The 23,517-nt window shown below is 42.6% G+C and overlaps 1 protein-coding gene across 1 annotated transcript in view; it reads left to right on the plus strand.

Moving 5' to 3' along the window:
- The first annotated feature begins 717 nt into the window (after window positions 1–717).
- IQCA1 (IQ motif containing with AAA domain 1) overlaps window positions 718–23,517 on the plus strand; it is a 105,008-nt gene continuing 82,208 nt past the window's right edge. The window contains exons 1-5 of the mRNA XM_035566333.2: window positions 718–831; window positions 9,129–9,453; window positions 13,047–13,160; window positions 15,459–15,647; window positions 16,341–16,412. Of these exons, the coding sequence (XP_035422226.1) occupies window positions 821–831; window positions 9,129–9,453; window positions 13,047–13,160; window positions 15,459–15,647; window positions 16,341–16,412 (711 nt within the window). The 5' untranslated portion in view covers window positions 718–820. The remainder of the gene's footprint in view (window positions 832–9,128; window positions 9,454–13,046; window positions 13,161–15,458; window positions 15,648–16,340; window positions 16,413–23,517) is intronic.

The raw sequence follows: 23,517 nt of genomic DNA on the forward strand, positions 1-23,517 counted from the left end.
TCGCTGACCGGGGGGGGGTGGGCTTGGGGGAAAAAAAAAAGAAAAAATGAAGCCAGAAAAATGAGCAAATTTTGCTACGCATGACTGCGTGCCAATAGGTGTGCTGGGTGTCCGGGACTGGAGGCAAACGTAGCCGAGAGTGTGCTCGCTTCTGAGCAGCCCTCTGCCTGCAGATGTGCTCGATGAACACTGCTGAGATGAGACTGAAGAAGGAAATAAAAACACAAGACAGGTTTCCATCTGCCGTGAGGGGGATATATATATATATATATATATATGGGTTTTTTTAAGTAATAAGTGCACAGAAAACCACTAGGGAAGCTTGCCTCAATAGTGGCTTGGGGGAAAAAAAAAATAGGAAAAAGATGAATATGACTGGAATAACCCCTTGGGAAGAGGAAAAAAAAAAGAGAGAGAGAGAGAAAAGGGGGGAAAAGTGAAGTAAGGAAAAGGGAGAGGGAGAAAGGGGAGGAGGAGAGAGAAAGGGGTGAAGTAGGGTAAGGGAAAAAGGGGGTAAAGAGAAAAATTAAAAGAAATAGCAGGGGAAAAAAAAAGAAAAGAGAAAATTGGGGGGGGGGGGGGTTAGAAGAGAAAACAAAAAGGAAAATAAAAAAATAAAATAGATCCACGCCGCTCTCCCCTCAGGGCCGCCCCGTCCGTTCCTCAGGCAGCGGCGGGGCCTGGCGGGCCCGTGCCCGCCCCCATCTCCGTGACAACGGCGGCGCGGTGCGGCCCGGCCCGGCGGAAGGGCCCTGCCCGGTACCTGGTGCTCGGTACCGGCCCCCTCCCGCAGCCCGCTGCCCTCCCGCCTGGCCCCGGCATGTCGCAGGCGTGAGTAGCGCCGGGGGGACCGGGCCGAGCCCGGAGGCGGCTGGGGGGGAGCGTCCGGGGAGGGCTTGGCGTGGGCGCGGGGCTGCACGGGGAGCTGCGCGGCTTGGGGAGAAAACAACCCAAAAACTGAGACCGAGCCCCCAAAAAGGATCCTGGGCCCTTTGGAGAGCGCCGGGCTCATCTCCACAAAGCCTCAGATCACCAACAGAAATATTATCCATACCCTGATACGACCTATCCTGAGTTAGGTCCTCTTCTGCTCACCAAACACACTTTTTCCTCCCTTACAGACCAAAGTTTGCACATATGTTTTTTTTCCCCCCTCTGTAATGAACTCCTCATGCTTTCAGCGCAATGCAAAGCCTTACAAGTTTATTTGCAATAGCCAGACACCGATGATGGCATCGCATCAAAATGTCTGCGAGGAGCCCTACCCGCTCCTCCAGAAATACCGCCCATACAAAACCCAACCCTTACGCTTAGGAAGCCTTCCTCCCAGACCCCGTCTCTGTGCCAGGTGAGACCCCGGAGGCTTTAAAACAGCCCTCCAACTCCAAACTGGAGCAGCTCCACCTTCGGCCTCTCCACCTCAGCCTCCAGCCACTGCCTCAACCGTCCTCAAACGCCCGGACGCCATTTCTTTTCCAGCCAGGCAGCTTACTTTTCCCAGCTCAGGAGAGGGGTGAGCTGAGGGGAATAGGGAAAAACACCTGCAAGGGTGCTGCAGAGTGTCCAAAGGCTCTGTCCCAGCACCCAGAGCCAGCCTCTGGCTGCTGCACGTTCAGGAAAGGCTCAATTTGGTGGCTGGCTAACCTGGTGCAGGCCCTGGCTTGTAATGTGATAATTGTGCCTCGAACTGGCACTGTAACTTTGTTAGGGGAGGTTTATAAAATCATGAATGGGTATGTAAACTGCGTGGTTTAAAACAAGCAGAAAAAGTAGCATTTGACCTCTTTGCAGGAGAGTTCTCAGAATCTGTTGTTCCTGCTGTCTGAAATACACCCACTCTTACTTGAGCTTGATTAACATAGAAGGAATTAAACTGAGTGTAGCTGAAGAACTGTCATGCTTCCACGGTTTGGTTTAACTTAGTTTAATATTAATAGAGAGAGCGCCCTTTACTTTTCCTGCCGCATTGCCAGCCCTACACAGTAAATCCATATAAACATGATATGCATCTCTACACCACAGGACAAAAATATATGTACAGTCCTGCTCCCAAACGAGGTAGTGATACTGCTAAGGGACTCCAGTTTGACATTGAAGCTGCTTGGCTCACTTACTGCAATCACTCTGTAGCTGTGCACATTTACAGCTAGGCGAATTCAGCCCTTCATAAGCATGAGTCTGAATATACACCAGCTCACCAAGCGCTGCATCTGGAGAGCTCGATTTAAGCAGCAGACTAGATAGTTTTGCTTCATGTATTCTGTGCCTCACTAGACCAAGTTTTTGGGGTAGTTCATGCTCTTTGTTACCTCCCCAGCAACTAGATCTGGGTTATCACATGAGAATCACAGAATTCCTTTGGGAAGAAAAAAAATGTGAATCCATAATCATCCCAAACACTCCAGAAAATAAGAAGTACTGGATTCTTAGTTAAATATATGTAGGTTTAATTTTATGATTTTTAAGTGGTTGAGGCTGACAGCGCTGGTATGCCCATACGCATTAAGATGGACGTTCAGTATTCAAAACTTGGTGCATCCCAGCACAGAGCTGAACAGAAATCAATGCTGGTAGTTAAGAAATAGAAGAGCGCTTTCATTTTGTTCTAGGCTATAATATTTTGCAAGGTATAGTTAAATATTGGGAGCAGGAATGGCTGCCTAAGTTGCCATGTCACGTGGAAGCCAGCCTCCATCCTACAAAGAGGCAGGCACATCAGTAAGCCACAGCTGAGTTCATAACACAGATTTTTCAATACTGTACAGTCACATCCTGTGTCTTGTATAGAAAAGCTGCACAGCACATAGCTTTTTTTTCCCCCCCTCAAGTCTGAGGTAAACTGCTGCTTTTCAGACATCTGGAAAAACAGCTGGTATGCACAGAGAGAAATCACACGCGCCTTGTGCAGCCAGTTGGACATGCCAGAGTTACTAAGTGCGCACACAGGGCAGCTGCCTCGCATGCACTGAATCTCCAAGCAACAGGACTGGCAGTATTGCAGCACAGCATCACGCTGCACACAGCCTGTATGGCAAGGGTTTTAGTGTTTTTCACCCATGTAAGTGTTGACCATCCTCAAGGCCCTGTGATTTTCACGGAGGTGTGTCTGCAGCTGGTGGAAGCACATTGTTCCCTGCTGCAGTAAGCTTTGTCTTTTTTTGGGGTTGTAGGCAGGACACTCAAAGTGCTCCGCTACATCCCCGCGGGGCCGATAAGCTCCAGCAGCCGGCCAAAAGAAAAGTTGGCGTGTCCAGACACGCTCGACATTTTCTAAGGACAGTTGGTAGCGCTCACAAGAAAGCACGCCCATTACATTTGCTGTGAGGTTGATTAAGAGGTGCTCGATGTATCCCACTTCCTAAAGTGCTCAAGCCCCAGCATTTGCATACAGATGTACATTTTGTTCCAGACATTGAGCAGGAGATTTGCGTAGGTGTTATTGCATTTGTGTTTTCCTGCTGCGTTTCCTCCTCTTTTATGAATTTGCTTACCATTTACTTGACCTGTAGGTTCTTGACCGGTAATTTCTTAACTCACCCTTCCAGCCCCAGTCCAGACACGTTCAGAGCCGAGTCTTGGCACTGCTGCCATTTGTACCAGGTTTTAATTGGCTGCAAGACATTTGCCACTGCCACCAAGGAGCTTTAAACAATCCAAAAGCTCTAAAATTTAATCTCATGTCACAAGCAGAACTTACATAAAGTCAATGGTTAAATATTAATCTAAGACAAGATCTTCAGCATTTCCCCTTCTGCTTCTGACAAAAGCGACCAAAGGAGAGCTATGTACTTTATATTACATCCCCAAAGCTCAGTTAAAGAAAATGAAGGTTGCAAAACCAAGCACTGAAAATGTAAGAAAATGTCAGAGTGACTTCTCCTCCCCTCCTCTCCCCCAGCATTACGTGGCTGCACTATGATGTAGTTCCATATTTTGTGATCACGTCCTGTTTTCTTCCCGTGAGGCCCAAGCCTCATGCAGTGATTGGGCTGTTGTTGAATGTTTCTTTTTATCCCCTCATCCAGCGCGTGGCCCCAGGCCATATTCTTCAAATTCCATCCAAACACCACAATTATTAGCTCCCTCCTGGGCATTCTTATCATGTTCTCACCAATACATCTCCCAAACATTCACGGATTCATCTTTGTCCCTTTTTCCACCCCTGGCGAGCATCAGTGTCATCCCCCTTATATTAACGGAGGAAAACAGAGACAATCAGAATGATCAACACCAAGACTCAAGGCTGCAACTCTCTCCTGTGCCTACAAAAATCTGTTATCCTCTCATCACTCTTTGTTGTAGTACCGAAGACTGGAACTGGAGATGACGGAAGTACAGAGCTGTTCGTGCTGTATGTGTTTTCTGCCCCACTCACAACTGAAGCCCGTTGAGGTTTATCCTTCGGTTTCCTCAAATACTTCAAGCTGTAAGACATCGCAGCTAGAGCGAGCATGCTTAGGGGAAGTCATCTAGCAGCCTTGTGTCTGCCACCAGCTAGGCAGTTTGGCATAATCACAAGGCTATTGTTGTATTAGGAGCAAGGCAGGCAGGCCTGACCGAGCTGTGAGCCAGCACTGATCTGGACCACAAGCTAAAGGCTTTTAAACATTGTCTGAAAGAATTACTGCTTTAAGGCCATTTCTTTCAGGCCACACTGATCTGTTTCTGTCCTATAATACATTTAGCTCAACAATTGCCACACAATGCTCGAGCAGGTTGTCATGGGGTTGCAGGTACTCTGCTGACGTGAATAATCCAGCAGCCAACCCAAGCCTGGTGATTTTTCAGAAGAGAAAAGCAAGGCAGCAGCTTCTTTGCAAGCCCCTTTTCCTCTCGGGGCCTCGCTTTTTCCTCCAACCTTTGTCTCCTATTCCTTTATTTTTACAAATGCTGCAGGGCAGGGTTTCCCTGCCTCCTGTTTGCTCAGGGCTTAGCACAATGGCTGACCTGTCAAGCACCCAGAGGAGACCCGAGGACCCTGTGCACGCTTCCTTGTCGCTCAGCCCACGCCTCAGTTGCCTGCAGCCCTGCACGGACACCATGACTCCGCATACAGCCTCTGCTGCCTTGATTCACGCCGCATATTCTGCGATACGCACCACAACACTCATAACCAAACAAGGGAGTTCTACACTAGGTGGCTAAAGAGAGCCGCGCCAGCTCAGAGTGAAGTTTTCGCTTCCACCTCTTCACATCAGAAAATGCTGTGCATTTCCATGATCGGAGTGTGGGAGCTTGAGGCACTTCTGCCCTCAGAGGACACCCCAGAAAAGCCAGGCATCAAGACAGCCTGGGTTCATCAGCCCGTGTATGAATCCAGACTGGCGCAGCTCGGAGCACAAACTGTGCCACGGCCTGGAAGAGCAGAAAGCATTCCCTTTGGCTGCCAAATAAAAGAGACAATTTGGAGGAAAAGAAAAGAAGAGAAATAAAAGCAACCCCACTGATGCCAGATTCCACTCCTGGCTCAAGAGTGGTCTGAGGGACAGTTTGCATGCTCAGCACAAATCCTTCCAAGAAGGGTGTGCTTAAGTCTCAAAGCCAGTTCAACACAAGTAGGCAGGCTAATCTCAGCTGTACTGAAAACCAACAGATTTCTCTAAGTGTAAGAAGAGATGGGTCAAACAAACATGTAAAGCTAAAGGGCCCTGGAATATTAAAAATGAGGCAATGCGTGACCTGCCAGGATTTTAATCATCTCTTTATAACTTCAGCAGAAAATCTTGTGTCTAAATTTCACTCAAAATAAGCAGATCAGGAGCAATAAAAATGAAGTTGAAGCTGGAAGTCATGCGATGGCAAAAGAGTCCTCTTACACACTTGTACTAGGCTCTGCTTCCACTTCGTGGGAGTGAAAAGAAGGGATGCTGGTGAGGAGGCAAGCCCTGACTTTCCCTCCCCACTGTAAGCTGCCAGAAATTGCTCTGGGGGCTCTGAAGTTAAGTCACTTAATGTGTTTTTTCCCCTCATCCCATTATGTGGGATAAGCGTTGCTTATTTTTCCCATAGCACTCCTATTTGTAGTTGCTATGACAATTTGCAGCATCATTTATACACAGACTGTTTGCAGAGATCAAGAAACCGACTTCCTTCTTTCCCAGGTTTTAATAAGCTTATGCCTTGAGTAGGGAAGTCACATTCAGTCCTGCAGATTACCAGCAGTAGCAGGCTAGTCGGGTGCTCTAATCCATCTCTGGTGCAATATCATCCTCAGACACATGCGTAGCTCACAACCCAGCCTTTACAGAGTGGGAACGAACCTACCAGACGAACCAGCATCAGTAAATAAGGAGCCAGCGCACTCGAGGCTGTGCTGTATTCCCCCTTCAGCACGTGGAAACAATTGGAGGGAGGTTGCAGCTTAACGCAGAGAGGCACTGAGCAAATTGGGAAAAATCCAAATAGGATTTGGGGTTGCGTGCTGTCTGATTAAGAGGCAAGGAGAGTCAGTCCCACCCTTTGCTTTTAACACAGCATCTTGAGGACATGCGCTGCTACTCCTGAAACATTTGTCCCTAAGCAAAGCGTGACAGTGTTCAGGGGCAGCGAGATGCACGCTCTCTGCGGTCACTTCTTCCTCAAACCTAAACAAATCCTCGAGAGCCAAGTCCTCCAGCAAGGGCTATAAACACCAAGCACATCTTATCCTTCAAACTAGTCCAGAAGGGCTCTTATCTGGACACTAGGAAACCCCAAAATAACTATTTTAAACTGGATTCAGGGAAAGGAAGCAATTGGCAGTGCACGTCCTCTAGTTTTTGGTCAAGGGGATCCAAACAGACACTCAAATCATCCCTCTGCTGGCACTGCCAACTATCAAGTGCCTGCAATTCCCAGCCACCCAGCTCACAACCCCGAAAACTCTAGGGCCAGAGGTTTTGGTTACCCTCCCTGCAGCAGGCTCGCAGGAGCCACCAGCCTCCCACAGCTGGAAATTCAGCGGGTCCACCGCAGTGCTTCATTTCTGAGTCTACCCCCTCTTCTGCCCTCATTTACACAGGACATCAGTGCTGCAAGAGCTCCAACCATAACATAATATCCATAATCTTAGCATTAGACCCACAGCAACGTGTTTGCAATCATCTTAGTGCTGATCTGATAAACTAATACTTTATGGAAACAATTACATCCCGTTTGCATGGCCTTACATTAATGTACTCTGAAGGATTAGAGTGCTCCTTCCCTCCCCGCCCTAAAAAAAGTCATTCAAAATAGAAAAAGAAACTGGATATTAGCTGGCTCAGTGGGGGGAATCACTTGACATTCCTCAGTTAGAGGAGAGAGAAAGAGAGGTTTTTGTGAATTGGAGGGGCCAATTGCAGAGCTAGTTCATGTTTGGGTACATTCTGGTGTCTTCATGCAGTAACCTGTGCTGGAAACACTCTAGCCCAAGGATATCACCGTTCATAAATCAGCCATATAGCTGTGGGGACAGCCTGTGGACCTCCTCAAAGATTTATAACCTCCCAACTATCAAATCATCCATGGGTAGGCAAGAGCTAAGTAAGTACAATACCACGTTGTTTCCTTCTGCGCTGACGAATCTCATCGGTTTATGTTCTTCCATGGGCTGAGCTTCGGAGTAAGCGCACAAAAATCCCATTGATCAGCTGGCCAAACCACCAGGTCAAACCTAAGGGTCTTGTTTAAGGCCATCTTTGGCCCCTTTGCTGGTTTTATTTTGTTTATCTCCTGCACCTGGGTTAATTACTGCAATTGAGTGATTCAGTTGGTGTAATGGGATGTAAGTGAGGGAGGAAAAAAGGAAGGGGAAAGACCTGGGTGGGCTGCAGAGGCAGTAGGAAAAGCAAGTCCAGCTGCATCCTGCAGAAACCCAGGTCAGCTGAAAAGCATAATATGCACTTAAAAAGTTAATGGAGCAAATTCAATGGCAGAGTTTAGATTGTTAGGGGGTTTGGGTGAGTGCTGCGGTGAGTTCCAGCAGCCCAAGCAGCATCCTGCTGGGATCGGGCTGGGGCGGTGTCCTGCCACCCGGCATTCTCTGGCCGTGGTCAGTCTGTACTCGGATACCAGAAACGATAAGGCCAGTTGACAGAGCTCCCACCTAGGTGTTTATTATCAAGCACAAGCAAAGCTAGCAGTTGCCTGGCTTTCTTGTCAGAATTAACACCAAGCACACCCTCAGTGCTGCGTGGGTCAGCAAGAAGTCTGCTCTGAAAGTTTAGTGGAGGCAGAGCAGTTTGTTGTGATCACCTTTCTTGGCAGGGTTGACAAACCTGCTGTTTGGGCTCTTCTCTGAACAAGTCATTGCCCAGAGTTCATTTCTTTATTCAGCATTGGTCTACCTTACTGTGAAAATCCACTGACAGCCCGCGCAGCAGAGCTCAGCCTATTCAAACCAAAAGTGCAGAAGTCCCCAGGTAAATAGCATTATGGCTTCTGGAAATGAAGCTGGCTTTAGGTGACATCTTCCATGTCACATAGCTCCCTAGCCACTGGACCAGACGTGTAGCAATCGCTTGAAGTGCAACAATTGCTTCCATAGAAAATAAATTAATTCTTTTCTTCCCTTCAGGTCTGAAATAGCACACACAGCCACAGTGTAGCATTGGCACCAATACAGTCCTCACCCTAAAATTAACTCAGAACAAGCATTTCAGAAAGGCAGGAAAGCAGCACACCCTTTAGCAACATCAAGTAGTCCTCATCCCAAACGTGGAGAGACCTAAAATAGAATTTTCCCTACTCTAAGAGCTTAGGGAGAGACACCTTTTTTTATGAAATCATCCTCTCACTTAACACGGTTGAATGAAACTCACTGACTGCCCTGTCAGGGTTGTAGCTTAAAGTGGATGGTAAAGATGAAGTCAAAAAGTTTTTAACATTTGAGGTTTCACTAATAAAACAGCATTTTTAGATGCTGTTTAAGCAATAAAAGATGCTGTTTAGGCAATAGATGCCAATTTTTAAAACAACCCAAAAGAATAACCTTGCTAATGATTTTAAATTTTAAAAATTAACTGCAGTTAAAATCCTTTTTGGAAATACAATGGCTTGCATTTCCAGACTTCCTTTTCTGAGAAATCCCTGCTTGTAGAGTCCTGATATCATTGCATGCTGGCTCTTGCTGCTGTGTCAGGCTAAGACAGTCTCCTCTTTTCAATCAGCACTTACAACAAGATATGGACAGATGCCCAGAATGACCTCGACATCCAGCTCCAGACGGAGAGAGAACAGTTCCTCCAGCCAGAGAAGGACCGCGTGAAAGTGTTCAAGATGTTAGCTTCTTCCTACATCAAATACGTGCAGATCTTCCGCAACTTGGAGGAGGCGCACGACCGACTTGTTCACCAGCAGAAACGGGCAGTGATCCGGCGAGTGCTAGATGGCGTGATTGGCCGGATCCTGGAGATGAAGAAGGAGATGGTGGCGCTGGAGAACTCCGAGTTTCATTACATCGATAATATCCTAGAAGATCTAAAGCTTCTCCCGGTAGGTGTACCTCTGCAATGAGCAATTCCACGGGAACTCTGCCTGTCCTATTTTTTAAGGAGAGTCACATTTACTCGCTGTCTATGAAGTTGCACTGAGTGATTTAGCTTCTTGGATGTTCACTAGTGTACAGTAATCAGCAATTATGGCATGGTTATTAAGGATCAGAGTGCATTCAGTCTGTGATGAACTTTATGTACTGGAGCAAGATTCTAAGTTGATCTGCCTGATCAGTATGTTGTATTCGTGTTTATCAATAGCAGCACAGGCTCTGTGGGTCTTCCTCTTGCACGTGTCCTAACACGAAGTCATATTAGCTTAGACAGCTTCAATGTGAACGACCATAACAACTCTACCTGATTTTACAGTGGGATTAGACAGAAAAGGACAACTGATAACTAAGGTACAGTCTGTTTCGGTCTGCCCTTTGCTTCACTCTGAAGCAGCCTGGTCCCAGGCCTCTTCCAGAAGTTACAGGTAGTGCTAAAAGTTGCATAATCTGTCCCAGTACTTCATAGTACATTGGACTTCTAAAATGAGTACTAGAATGAGAGATCTGAAACCAGGCTCTTACTGTAAAGGAGGCAGGAGCTGAGCGCGTTTTCAACATCCAGGGTTCAGGACTGCCTGAACTAGAAGCACCCCCGACATACAGCCTGCTAAACCAGATGGGTCTGACAATAAGGCAAAGTCTGGAAGTTGTGCTTTAAAAGCAGGATAAAAAATGAGCTGTAAAAAGATAGCCACTTCTCTCGCAGACAGCTCCACCTATTGTCAAATTTAGGTACCGCTGGTAACGGCTTTGCTAAAGAAAAAAGTCAAAACTTAGTTACTGCTGTCTTCTGGATCTCAGCTATAACATGAGATAAACTGCCTAATATCATTAGAGAATTATTTTGAGATTTGCAGACATATTACTGTTTGCAATTGCATGTGTATTTAATTCTGCAAATTTAGGAAGTAATTGCCAAGAATTTCAACCAGCTCTTTACCTTCTCTTTTAATCATAACAGAATTATTTTAAACTATGAGAAGGCATACTGGGGATCTAAACACACCTCTGGGGAAATTGATCCTTCAAATCATATTTTGAAATTGCTAAGGATTGCTGTTTTCATGACTTATCAGTAAATCCACCTGCAGAAAAAAGTTGGCAAGTCTGAAAAGTAATGCTTCACATCTAGTAAAAAACAAGCATAAATCCAAATTCCTGAGCCACACCTTAAACTGAAGAAGGCCTGAAATAGCTTCCTACTACAAAAATAGAGAAAAGCACTGAAGAAATTTTGGACTTTTTCAAAAACACATTGCTTTCCACAGTAGATAGAAATACAGTCCTGATTATATTTTCTTATAAAATAATCACATATTCTTGGTTTCAAAACAAAATCATTGGCCAGTACTTGAAAAATAACTTCCAATTCTTAAAGAATCTGTCCAGAAAGGCTGTCTCTAGTTCTTTCTTGCACCATATTATTATGGGCTAAAAATCAGCATAGTTATCATCAGAGAGCAGAACAGAGATGCTAACTCTCATTTCATACCTCATGGCTGATGTTGCAGAGTGCTTCCTCTACTTTTTGCTGCATTACTGAGGCCAGCTGGGGTGAAGTTTCATCTTTCTCTAGTTTTGTGTCTCATTTTTTTTTATGGTTGCCTTCCAACACTCAGTGACTCCATTTATTAGGGTAATTGTAAAGGTATTTGGATACACAAATCCCATGTGGAGCTGGGAGTGGCTAGAAGGCTGCCAATTTGACTTGAGGATAAACATTGCAAGCCTAACCTTTCAGTGTTGGGCCCCAAAAAGAGATCATGAAGAGGAGTAGTCTCTACTCCCCACCTCTGCCAGCTCCAGTGTTATGGCTTTGATCTCATCTTTCCAGTCAGTAAAAGTCACAGTCCAGAATTACTGGTGATTAAAGCCCAGGTTAGATACCAGAGATAACTCGCCACCCCTGCACTGACTGCATTGCGCTGCTACCTGGTAGTGTAACAGCCATCCCATCCTATGCAAGGGTGTCCAGACAAACCACTTGATTTCTTATACCTAAAGCCAGATGGATTTTTAATCCTTCCTAGAGCAATTTGCACTCTTAACATACAATATGTAATCATTTCCATTAACAGTCGAAATGCTGGAAGATGCAAACAAGGACCTTAACAAGACAAATATTTAGAAACTTCAGCAGACCAGACCTCTGCATTGATAAAATCAATAGAGATAAGCACAATCCTACTTGGAGGCTTTGTTGTGCTGCCATAATAGGGATGCCCCGTTCTGCACAGTGTGCAGCGGTGGTTATTAGTAACGAAATGGGTAAGTTGGCAGTTTGCAGGAGCTGTTTTCATTGCCTGCAACCTTCCCGGCAAACTCTTGCTCTAGAAATTAGAAAGCCATAGAGTTTGCAAGCAGCACATTTACCCTGTGCCCAGGAGCTTTCACTGTTCTTCTCAATCAGCACGGTTCTCCTGCTTTTGCTCACTGTATGTGTCCACAGCAGAGTTGGCATTGAGGCTGCAGAGGATCAAGTCAGAGGTCTCCCTGAGCAGGTCAAAGCCCACCAGTTCCCGCAGAAGACAGAACAGAGAGCAGTGGTAGTGCAACGTCAAGACTTGTACCTGTCAATCTCCCTGGGCAAAAAGACCTGGGGACTTTGTTGTGGAACTTGATTGTGCAACTCCTGATGAGTAGCATGGCAGGGTAATTGCCTGTCTCCCCTCATCCCTTCTCCTGTCCTTCAGGGTGAATCATTTGCTTCAGATGTTTGGATGTTCCTGAAATAATGTATAGGGAACATGGCACCAGTATGAACCAGACCTATTAAATATAGGTCCTGCCCTCCATCCCCAAAGAACTATACTTGGCGGTAACTATTTCTGAAGAATTGTCTCTAGCCTTCAACACAATACAAAGATCAGGTGATGCTGCTCTGCAGCACCTTAGTGTCTGGGGTGTTTTTTGTCTACCTGCCTGTCACTTCTTTCATTTCTCAGCTGTGAAATTCTCCAGGAGACGAATTGGCAGAAAAGTGAATCAGTTACATCTTTTTAATGATGGAAATGAATAGACAGCCACTTCTAATTGAGCCTGATTTTGAGAAGTGACTGAGATATCACAGTTACAGACAGTGCAGAAATACCTGTAGACAAACAGAATTCTGTGCTTTGGTTCTTTGTAATGGTTCCAAAAATGCAAGAGAACCGATCTATTTTTCATGTTGATTAAAAAAGAAGTGGGATGATCACACAGCCAGAGGTATTCAAGTTAGTGGAAATCATGTTTAAATTACTGGCAACCATGCCAAATGTTTCAACAGTTTCATAATATAATTGAGCCATTATAAAAAGAAAGATTTCTGGGCTGCCATGGTTCAGAAACTGGGTTGATTTATTTGTTGTTGTTGAATTAGGTCTTAAGTAATTGCAAAGTAACAGCTCGGCAGCTGTTACAGAGGTCAAATACCCTAACACTCCAAAAAAATTCAATAATCTCAGTCCAATTTAATTGCTTTGTAAAGGTGTTCAATTAATAAGTAATGTGATTTTAATGCAGTTCTAAAAAAGCATCTTATGACTATTTCTTCCCCTAGGAAGACATAGAAATACCTATCCCAAGGTATTTCATTAAAGAAAACCTGGAAGTCTTGCAGCAGAGAGAGACAATGCTTGATGAGATTTTATGTAATGCTGGATTGCAAACACAGGTAAGCATCCCATATATTTGCACAATAACATGCTTAACTTTTTTTAGTTTATAGTTACACGTCTGAGCACATAAGCCACTGAAGTGAAAAGTATTTTTATATTAGTTTGGAAGTAAAAGTCTGCTTACAGATAAGGCACTCGTAAAAAGTAACCTTAAATTTTCCTGTCTAGTAATATCCAGTCACATCTTGGGTCTAAGACTCAAGAAACAAGTCGACTCTGCTTTATGTGTGTGAGTGTCAGCAAAAGGGCAGCACTTTGGCCAAGTTTAGTAGGTGCTTTATTTACCTAGCTAACTCTCATCACATAATTAGTCCTACTGAAATCGAGTTGGGCTCAAGTTTTACTGAACCAGGATTCCTGGCTGGAACAGGCAAAATGCAGAGTTCAGGTCAGCGCAACTGTTAGTATTCAGTTGTTTATAACCTCTGAACAATGACTGCAGTCTCTTCTGTACGGCTATCGAGCTGCAGCTGCTAGGAGGAGTAGAAAATTGAGTTTTGGCAGAGCAAAAGTCATTACGGAGAAGTACATGAGTGCTCCAGTGAAGACTGTTCTGGATTTGATATACTTTTGACCTCTTAGAAATGGCGCACTGCCTGCAAACAGTCCTCTAACCTCCTGAAATAAACAACTGTGCTTACAAGTCTGGAGACTGAGATTCATAGATGTTGTAGCTGTAAGAGACAGTCCTGATCAGGCCACTTAGTCAAACTGCTGTGCTGCCCCAACCACTGAATTCTCCACAGTAATTGTGCCGTTGGGGGAAATCTGCCTCCCTGCTGCGTTACGTGGTAGTATTGATCCCACAAAGCAACCGAGGGAAGGTTCCCAGGGACAGAACGAAGGCAGTCTGTAGAGGCAGAGCGCAGTCTCTCTGCTAGATTACTTTAATGGGCAGCTGCGGTCCCCTTGGCCTCCGCAGTAAATTTCTGGGTATATTCTCTGCACTTTCTAATAGTCTGGTGTTGGTCTGTGGAAATCCTGTTTCAGCACATTACATCCTGGAGCCTTTTTGTTTCCCACAGTTGTGCTCTTATCCCTTTTCAGCATGGCATCCACTACAGGTAAGACTATCTGGTGTGCAGCTAGCTCACCTGGAAGCACCAGGCCCCAGCAGGACCCAGGTTTCCCTTGCCAGGATGCCACAAGAGACACACAGGAGTCAATAAATATGAATAAAACAATCTCCTATGAACATAGTATGAATCCCGTGCTCTCTGCTATGCTTCCAGTTCAATCACCACTGTGATTTCTAGAGGGTTGTCAGCACTTACGCACGCATCATAGCAAGCCATGTACATTCAGGAAATCCTGCCTGCTGTGTAGCAGACAAATGTGTTCTTGAGTGTCCATGGCAGCCCCGTGACAAGCAGTTTAGTGTACATCCAAAACTGTGTTCATCAGAGAAGTCTGCTCTGCAGATCGTTTGTCCTCCTGTGTATTTCCATTGCAGAAAGCCCTACTGAAAATGTGGTATAGTGAGCTCCACACAGTATATATTGGAGCATCAGGTATGAACTGCCTCCAATAGGGGCATTCATGTTAGGAAAGGACAACCATTCAGCCTTTCCATGGGGAGCATGAGGCATTAACAAGAGTCCCCAGGAGTGAGAAGGGGGAGTCCTTCTCTCCAGCTGCCCTTTTCTGACTTGTTTTTTCCTAACCCTCTTCTACCTGGACTGGGTTGACCAGGCCTGTGCCAGTTCAAAACCTATCCTTTCATTCAACAAAAGAGCTGGAGACCCACCAGCACATCCAGAAACCCATCCCTTCAGAAACTAGGGGAAAAATAAAGGAAGACATTCCATAACCTAAGGAATTTTCTTCAATAGGAGAAAGCCCCATGGTTCTTTATGCCTTTTTTCTCAAATGAATAAAGTTTAGCAGACTGCATAAATCATATAGAGCCAACCATGTTTCCCACTATAGCATCAGGAGTTTTTTGCTTCTCAGGGGCGCTCCCCAGAGCTGCAGCCTGTCTCCTCTCCATCTTCCATTGACTCTTTTGGCTCTGCCCAGCCTTACCATCTACCTACCTGGAGTGCTATAGAAACTTCATCAACATGTCAGGTTCACTTTCACCTTAAGGTCCTCAGAAAAAAGTGTCTCAAGACAGCAAACTTCAAAGATACTGCAAGGTGGCATAAGAGAGGAGTCTCTGCTGTTTGTGACAGGGATGTTTTGTCTTAGAAAGTTTCCACAAAAGGTTAACTGATTGTCTCATTTGCTAACTTAGCTAGGCAGTTAACAAAACACTCTGCTTTGTCATTTCATTTTTGTCTGTGCCATTGAAGAAACCTGTCAAGGCCATGACATTTGAAGAAGCCATTAAAATGATCCAGGTCGCAGAGCGGGCTCGCCAGGGTCGTCGTAGAGCAGTATTCATGAAGCAAATGTACCTTGAAGAAAAGACAAAAAGACAAACAAAACTTCAGGTACAGAGTGGTCCAAACCCAGATGATGCTGCCACTTGCATTCAAAAGGTGAGATCTTTGATGTAACAACAGTTCTGGTAGAGGCAAGTGTTCCATTCAGAACAGCAGTAGGGAGAAACAGAGCTCATAGGGTGGTAACCATTCTGAATGGATTGCTCTGAGGGTGTTTAGCAAGGTGAAATATATCATTTAAACTGCTTTAAAAATGAGACAGAACCCTAGATGTGAGATCAATGGAAACAGTCCTGCACTGACAATACAGGATGACTTTATAACCTACATGTTGTTTTTCCATTCTGATTTTTATGACCTCAATTGCTCTTTCTGGCACCACCTTGAAATCCAGTGCCTTTTCCTGAGGTCTCCGGGGAAATGGTTCATCCCATATCTTGAGAAAATGAGAACAGCTTATTACTACTAAATTTCAGAAAAAGTCCTTTCACATGAATAATTCAGATAATTCAGCCAAACGAGAACAGGAATTCAGTCTAAATCTTCAGTCTAAACACTTTTTGAATCCTGATGCTGTTGTGTTAGAAGGTAGATATGCCAGTGTGAGGAGATAACAAACTTCAGAAATTCTTTTAGAAAAATATAGCAGCTGGCAACCTGTTAAAGAGTAATAGTTTCAATTGTATATTGTGCCTTTCCTTCCTCTATTTGTTTTTTCCTGTGTCTGCCACAGTAAAGGAAGCTGTAACAAGGCCCATTTATCTCATTAGAGTTTTGTTTACAATTCAGGTTTGGCGTGGATATATCCAGCGCAAGAAAACAGAGAAAATGAGAGAAGAGGAAATGATATTTCTGGGGATGGTAAGTGATGCTGTCTAGAGAATATAAAATACCATAGTCTGTTTGTTCTTCAGACTTTTGTAATTTACCAGAAGACAAGAAATTAATTTCTAAGATTCTTCCCATTTTAAGGGGGATCTCTAAGGAATACAGAACTAAGCAGAAATGATAGATGGCACGTAAGTAGCCCAATTTGTCTTGAGCTGCACGCTCTTATGCAATATATACATAGTCCAATGTACATGGCAGATGTGGACAGTTTATAGTTTGCCCTAGGTTCTAGGGAATTTGATGCAGGCATGACAGAGCAAGGGAATTTCATTAATCAGTTTTTAATTCAGAATGCCAGAACACTTGAGCTGCCTTATTGCTGAAGAATTAAAGCAGCAGTGTCTTCTCCTCACACCCTTTTGCAAGCCAATGTATATGTATCTCAAGAGAAGGGGAAAGGGATATTAAAACTGCTATATTACCGTGTCAGTAAGTCCACATAGAAATAAAGAACCTAAAAATTCCTCACATCATACTGCAAAAGTATGGGGAAGTGAACAGTTGTCTGTGGTCAGTTAAATTGTATGGGGTGAAAGGAAAATGAAAGCACCCCTACTGACAAGACAGACAGAGGAAGGAATCTCCCACAATCTGAGAAGGTACATCTCCTCCCACCAACATCTTGTGCACCAACACCAGCACCCAGCAAATAACTGAGAAGGAGAATAGACACCTTAGAGTTGATATTTTCTTTGTCCCCCACTGATTCTTTGGGTGCCTCCATTAGACACTAGCAGGCGTCAAGCCTTGAGCTCTCTTCAACTCCAACTATAGTAGGGCATCCCTCGTACCAAGTTTTTGTAAAGCTACTGCTTAGCACCTGCCTTACAGAAACATTCATCCCTGCTCTATATTTGGTAAGTTTATTTATTACCTCTGTGTTCTGTAGCTCTTAAATGATAATTTGAAAACTAATCATTTAATTTTGAATTAAAACATGCTTTCTGCTTCTGCTAGACAGTTCTGGTGATTTTCTTAGCCAGTGATAGAATTACACTTAGCTAGGTTTTGGTTTTAAGAAAACTAATTGTACCTGTAGCAGACATCTGACAAACATGTATCATCAGTTAAGAATGACCTTAAAATCTTATCTTTAGGAAGTAACATGTACATTTATCTAAGTTTTACCAAGTTAAATACAGATAAAATGTTGTGGATTGTTGCCTTTAATATCAGCTAGTCATTAACAGTAAACACGGCCAGCACAGGTAACCAGAGTTTTGTGCGCTGATTCTGCCTCTGTTTAAGAAAAAGGCAAAGACTTTAAGTAGTGCAGACCTAAACTGGTGAATATTTGGAATGTACTGAAAACAAATTATAAAATATACCTTTTGCAAAACAAGAGATCGTTTCCTATCAAATCCCATGACAATACAGTCTTAAAACTAGAGCATTAGGGAGGAAGTCTAAGTCTGGTATCAGTTATTGGAGGGTTCACAGCCAAGCACTCTTTCCATGGTGGCCAGTTGTAGGAGTAACTGATAAGTGGGGTGTAAATAGCCATCTACTGTATTTTATGGGGAGGAAGATCTATTTGATCATAGGGAAGAAGGGAATTAAAACCAAACACGTGGAGTGAATTCATTTCCTGACCTCCATTTAGGAGCAAGAGAATTGATGTTTTCAATTCCGCACTCAGACTCATTACTCTTTATCAAGTATATAATCAAAGGATGTGGGAAAAAAAATGGATACCTCTAAATAAAAAAAATCTGTTCATCTTTCCAATGTTTTTATATTCCCCCTTCGTGTTTCGCTTGTACTTTTCATGCCACGCTCCCCTCCATGGTCTCCCCAGGAAGTGAGTGGCAAGCAGACATTGGTTCATGCTGACAGATAGCCAGTGAGCTCCAAAGGTCAAGTCTCTTTGATGTATGATCATGTCAGCCCCTTAAAAAATGAACACAGATCTTCATGTGTAAATATGTTGAATTTGCTTTTCTAATGCTGCACGACTTAGATAAATTAGAAGACCTAGCCATCCATTACTCCAAGTCCATCCCAAAGGAGACCTGACTTTTGCTGCAATAAATATAATTTCTCTTATAATTACAGCTATTTAAAAAATGTAGATGTTGCTTTCATATAAAGAGTGCCTTACAAAAAGAGCTAGCCTGTTTGAAGTTCTGAATAATGGTTTTTGGAAAAACTCAGTCACATTGGTCTACAAATATGGAAATTTGTGCAACAAAGATAGTTCAGTCTTTTGCTTAATCCAATTTTATTTTCTTTACTGTCTACTTACTTCTGTAAAATTTATGTATGTTTTCTGGAATTTGATTCTCTTTCTTTTGCTTGATGACAGAGTAGAAGTCTATGTTCCGGAGATTTTTCTTGGCTCAAAAGTAAAGCCTCATTATTATTATTATTTATTAAAGCTTAATTGCAGAAACAGCATGATTCCCTCAGCACATGTTTTTCTAAATCTCCGATAAATCACAATTTGCAATACCAGTTTAATTTGTAAAGAGAAGCAACCCTCACTAAGAGCACATATATCTTGATAACTGTATCCTGACCTGTTTCCTTATCTTCCTCACCTCGCTGCCACAGTGCTGTTTACTGCCAGCCCCAGCATTAGCACCACAACCAATGTTCCAGGCCAAGGTCTGTGTTTAAGCCACACTGACCACACTGATGTTGCAAGGAAACATTAAATTGTCTGGAAAACATGCATGTGCTGTCCAAACAAACATGTATTTTCTTGCTCAGGCTATTTTGCAGTTACAGGCCAATTATAATGTACCATTTTTCCATTTTTTAAACTGGCATATACTTGCACTTGTCTGTTTTTAGCTCATAAATTTTGTCATTAAGCACCACAGTTACAGGATGTGTGATTGTTCCATTCCACAGCAGTGCAAGCTAGCTGTCAGCCTGGCGTAAATGGATTTGCAGAGTGGTTTTTGGCAACTGCTTTGTCTCAAAGTGGTGCAAAACAGCCCAATAATGAATCTGCACGCAGCTTTCTCACTTACTGGCTCTCCTCACAGGGTAGACCCTGCAGGACATTATACTTACAATCTCAAAACACTTGCTACTGGAAAGAGGAAAAAGTGGTTTTAGCATAAAATGTTATGATAAGTTTGCAATGACTGATTTATGGAAGGGGAGGAGGAGCCTAGGAACAACAAATACAAAAAGACAAGACAAAATCTGTCTCAATTTAGGGACCCAGCCTACTGTTGCAGCTTTGCAGCTGGAATATTCCAAAGGCCCTGGATGTTCCCTTGCTCATGTTGTCACATAACGAGCACAAGTAATCAATCCCATTGAAGCCAAGTGCTTCACATGCTTTGACAATTTATAGGACTGAACCCTGGATGCTTTGGACATGCACACACATAAATGCCTTCTTGTCTCTTGTCTCACAGATAAATCTATTGACTTACGCGGTTACACAGCTCTCACACTGTTCTGTTCCATAATTTCAACCGTTGCCAAACAGTTAGTGGTATAATATGTGCTTATCTACAATTTTCTCATATAGTATTTCCACTAGTCTTCCTCTTTCTGTATCCTTTTCACATGAAAGGATCTCTGTGGTCTTAAATAAATAACTGTATTCTCCTGCTTACCTCTTTTAAACATACCCTAATTTAGGCATGTTGTCTTGGGTAATGCTTTTATTTATATCTGAGAAAAGAGTCTGCCAAACATTTCTTGTTCTTTAAATTCCTGATAAATATAATTCATTTCATCTAGTCGGAAAAAAATTAGCATTTCCCAGAATAGCTTTCTGTATAAACATTCAAGGTTATGGCTAAATAAATATTATATGGGACTTAACAAACTGCAAACTCCATAAATACATAAAATTTAAAATATTTCTTCAGTTGTTGGAAATAGGCAAACACAGTAGTGTTACACAACCAGACTGTTTCAATCCAGTTTAAGATTTTTTTATTTTTTTTATTTTTTTTTTATTATTTGCAACCTAGATGATGCTTAAACATCAGCAAGAAGTTTTATTTCACCAGGCATGCATACACATCTAAACAGTGATAAATAATCTGCTAGGCTTTCAATATAATTTTCAAACCTGGTGATTTTTGAAGCAGTAAGACACTGGCACGCAAGAATCTCACTAAATATTTTGGCTCTCATTGACTAGACTCACACAAGCAATGAAATCACTGCCTTTCAGAGTCCAAAGCATACTTGCCATTTTTAGTACGTTTGACAGCATGCCCAGGTATAATATTTAAATAAACATAACCATAATTACATAAACTTATATGGTCATGAATATAAATGTTTCTCCCAGTCCAAATTTTCTTTTATCTTATGAAAAAATGTTGCATGTCAATATTTATTTATATATTATATAAATCTATGAAACAGCCTTTTTCAATATTTTTCTAACAAGACCTCTTACTACAAATGCTTTGTTTGAATGCATATGACAATTACTTTAATTGGCAAAGCCATTGAAGTGAATCATATAGTAGGGAAGCTTTAATGAATGCAATATATTTTCTTTAGTATTTCCTTTTTTGTGCCTAATTTAGGAATTCAGCCATATAATTGATGTGGCTATCACCATTTGTGTACCATGGAATCTATATGAACACAATATTCATCAGATGAGACTTTTTCAAAATACATTCTTCCTGCAGCCAGACAAAATACATTGAGGGAACAAGAAAGCAAGAGCATAGCTAACTCATATATTAAACTTTTAAAGAGAATTTGGATCACAGCTTAAATTTCAGTATAATAAGTTAGTAAGGAACAGGACCCTGGTTGTTTAGGGAGTAAGTTCCTTTACTCTGCTAGTAAGGAGCTACTTGTCTGTGTAGTCCAAATGTAAAAATCTCACTTTCACTACTGGTGAAAACAAATGACCCTTAAAAATACTTACTTTGCTTAGGAAATATAGTCCTCCAGAGAAGCAAACTCTGCTACTTCTGAAACTGAGCAAAAAAATGCTACTCGATTACTACATCTATTGGAAGATTACAGTTTTGGACGATATGGTCTGTAGCAGAACATATACTGGAAAAGTCTCTTAAAACCATACTGTATATCTTTCAGCTGTGCCATTTCAGATCTAAGAAAGGAAACTGTCCTAAATTAAGTACCCAGTAATAAAAGCTGCAGTAAATCTACCTTTCAGGCATAATATGAATGGTAGCCTTAAAACATGAAATAGAATGAATTTATTTATTTCTCTGAAATGAAGACTATCTTTCCTTGTAAGTGTAGTCGTAATGTAACAATTGAAGAGCAGTTAGTTCCACAGTATGGGGCCTCCTATATGTAGAAGTCTAGCCTTAAGCATGTTCAGCCAGCCTGCACACCTCTAAGTGTTTTATAATGAACAATAAAGCAGTCTGTGTTGGAAAAAGCTGTTGAGCTGACTAAGCAGAAAGACAGACATTTCAAGCTAGGAAAGAATGATCTATGCCACTGAATTCCTACGTGTGAAAGAGAACATGTACAGAGGCTTTCATCACATTGGCTTACCTGGAATGTGTAGGGAACTTCTCCTTCCTTCTACTGGTGGGTCTTCCACTTTGGTAAAACCTCAATTCTCTTTGGGGAGGATAGGGGGAGCAGAAAAGAGCAGAAGATCAAACAGCTCTCTCATCAGCATGCTTGTGACTGATGAGTTGGAACAAAATTCTCTTTTAGACAAATGTCCATTTTGCCTTATTAATTTAAACAAGGATTTTAAAGACAAAGCCCATCAAACATTAGATAAGCATTTTAAGTTAATGGACCGTGTAGTCCTATTTTCCCACAAACTCAGGAATCTTCCTATTATACCCTATTTTTACAGCAACATCAATTATTAATATGTATACTTTTGCTGACAGAGGACCACACTAAAAATGTGAGTTTCGTTATCCAGTTCTGGGTCATTAACTGTGAAAAGCTTGTAAATATAATGGTTTATTCACATGGGAAGCCTTCATTAAGATGCATTATTCTACAACTGATGTGGCAGCATTGCATTATCAAGTTCACTGTCTCCATCTAATATTTGTAATTTGTTTCTAAATGAGTTGCTGTTTGTAGGGCAAGTTAACAAATTTGAATTTCACATGGCCAAAGAAATTTCTTTAAGATGGGAAAATGCTTCTTCCCCCAAGGAAAAGCTATTTATTTATGTCCTACTGTAGAATGCCTCCCTTTGATTCAGAAGCAGAAACATTAGAGGCACTGAGAGAAGTGATGTTAGAAATAAATTGGCTTTTGTCTTCCTTAACGTGCACATTAAGTATAGATAGCTGTAAAGCTTCAGTCATCATATCGTCTCAGTGTAACTCTTCAGAGCTCCAGAACAAGTATGGGGGCACATGGAAAGCCAATCTGCAATACTGCAAGGGACAAGTCAAAGACTAGCCAGCAGGGAGACATTCCTGCTGGGGCTGTTTGAAACCATCCTCTTGCACTGACCATCTGTCTTGGCACTGTTTCTGCCCTTTCAATACCTATTTTCTCTTGCATCATCAGATGGGCAAAGGTTTTTCAGACAGACTTCCTTCTGAAGTCTGCTCCTTGATGAGAGAACACAAACGCCACTGAAGCTGTCTCCCTCTGAAGACCCAAGAGTGCTTGAAGGATGAATTTAAGTTCCAACATTTTGCAGTTGCCTTCTCACAACGGAGGCAGGATTAGGGATCTCTTGAACTCCGAAACCAATGAGGTTTAGGGTGACATACACTTTTGTGATTAGGACGAGAACACTGGGTCAAGAGAAAGCGAGCTTAACATAGTTTATTTCTTCAATTGTAAAACAAGAAAATGGAAACAGCGTTCTCTAATTCAGATTGCACGTGCTATCCAAATCTTTTTTTTAAGGTGTTGTAAAAGTCTAAAACATTTCATACCATCCATTGTACAGGCTCCCTGAGGACTCAGTTTTCTTTCCTCAGTTTGAGACTTTTATTTGACAAAAGAAGAAAAGATTTGCTCTGAAAATGCATTGCAAATGTACAACAGATGGTAGAGAACTGACAGATAAAACAATGGTACAATTACATCATTTTTAAACTAATATCATCTGGACATCTTGGTATATCTCTCCAGCAGCTCCTGCTGCTGCTATGTCTGTTTTAGGTGATGT

The sequence above is a fragment of the Cygnus atratus genome, chromosome 6 (assembly GCF_013377495.2).
Source record: "Cygnus atratus isolate AKBS03 ecotype Queensland, Australia chromosome 6, CAtr_DNAZoo_HiC_assembly, whole genome shotgun sequence".
Taxonomy (NCBI): Eukaryota; Metazoa; Chordata; class Aves; order Anseriformes; family Anatidae; genus Cygnus; species Cygnus atratus.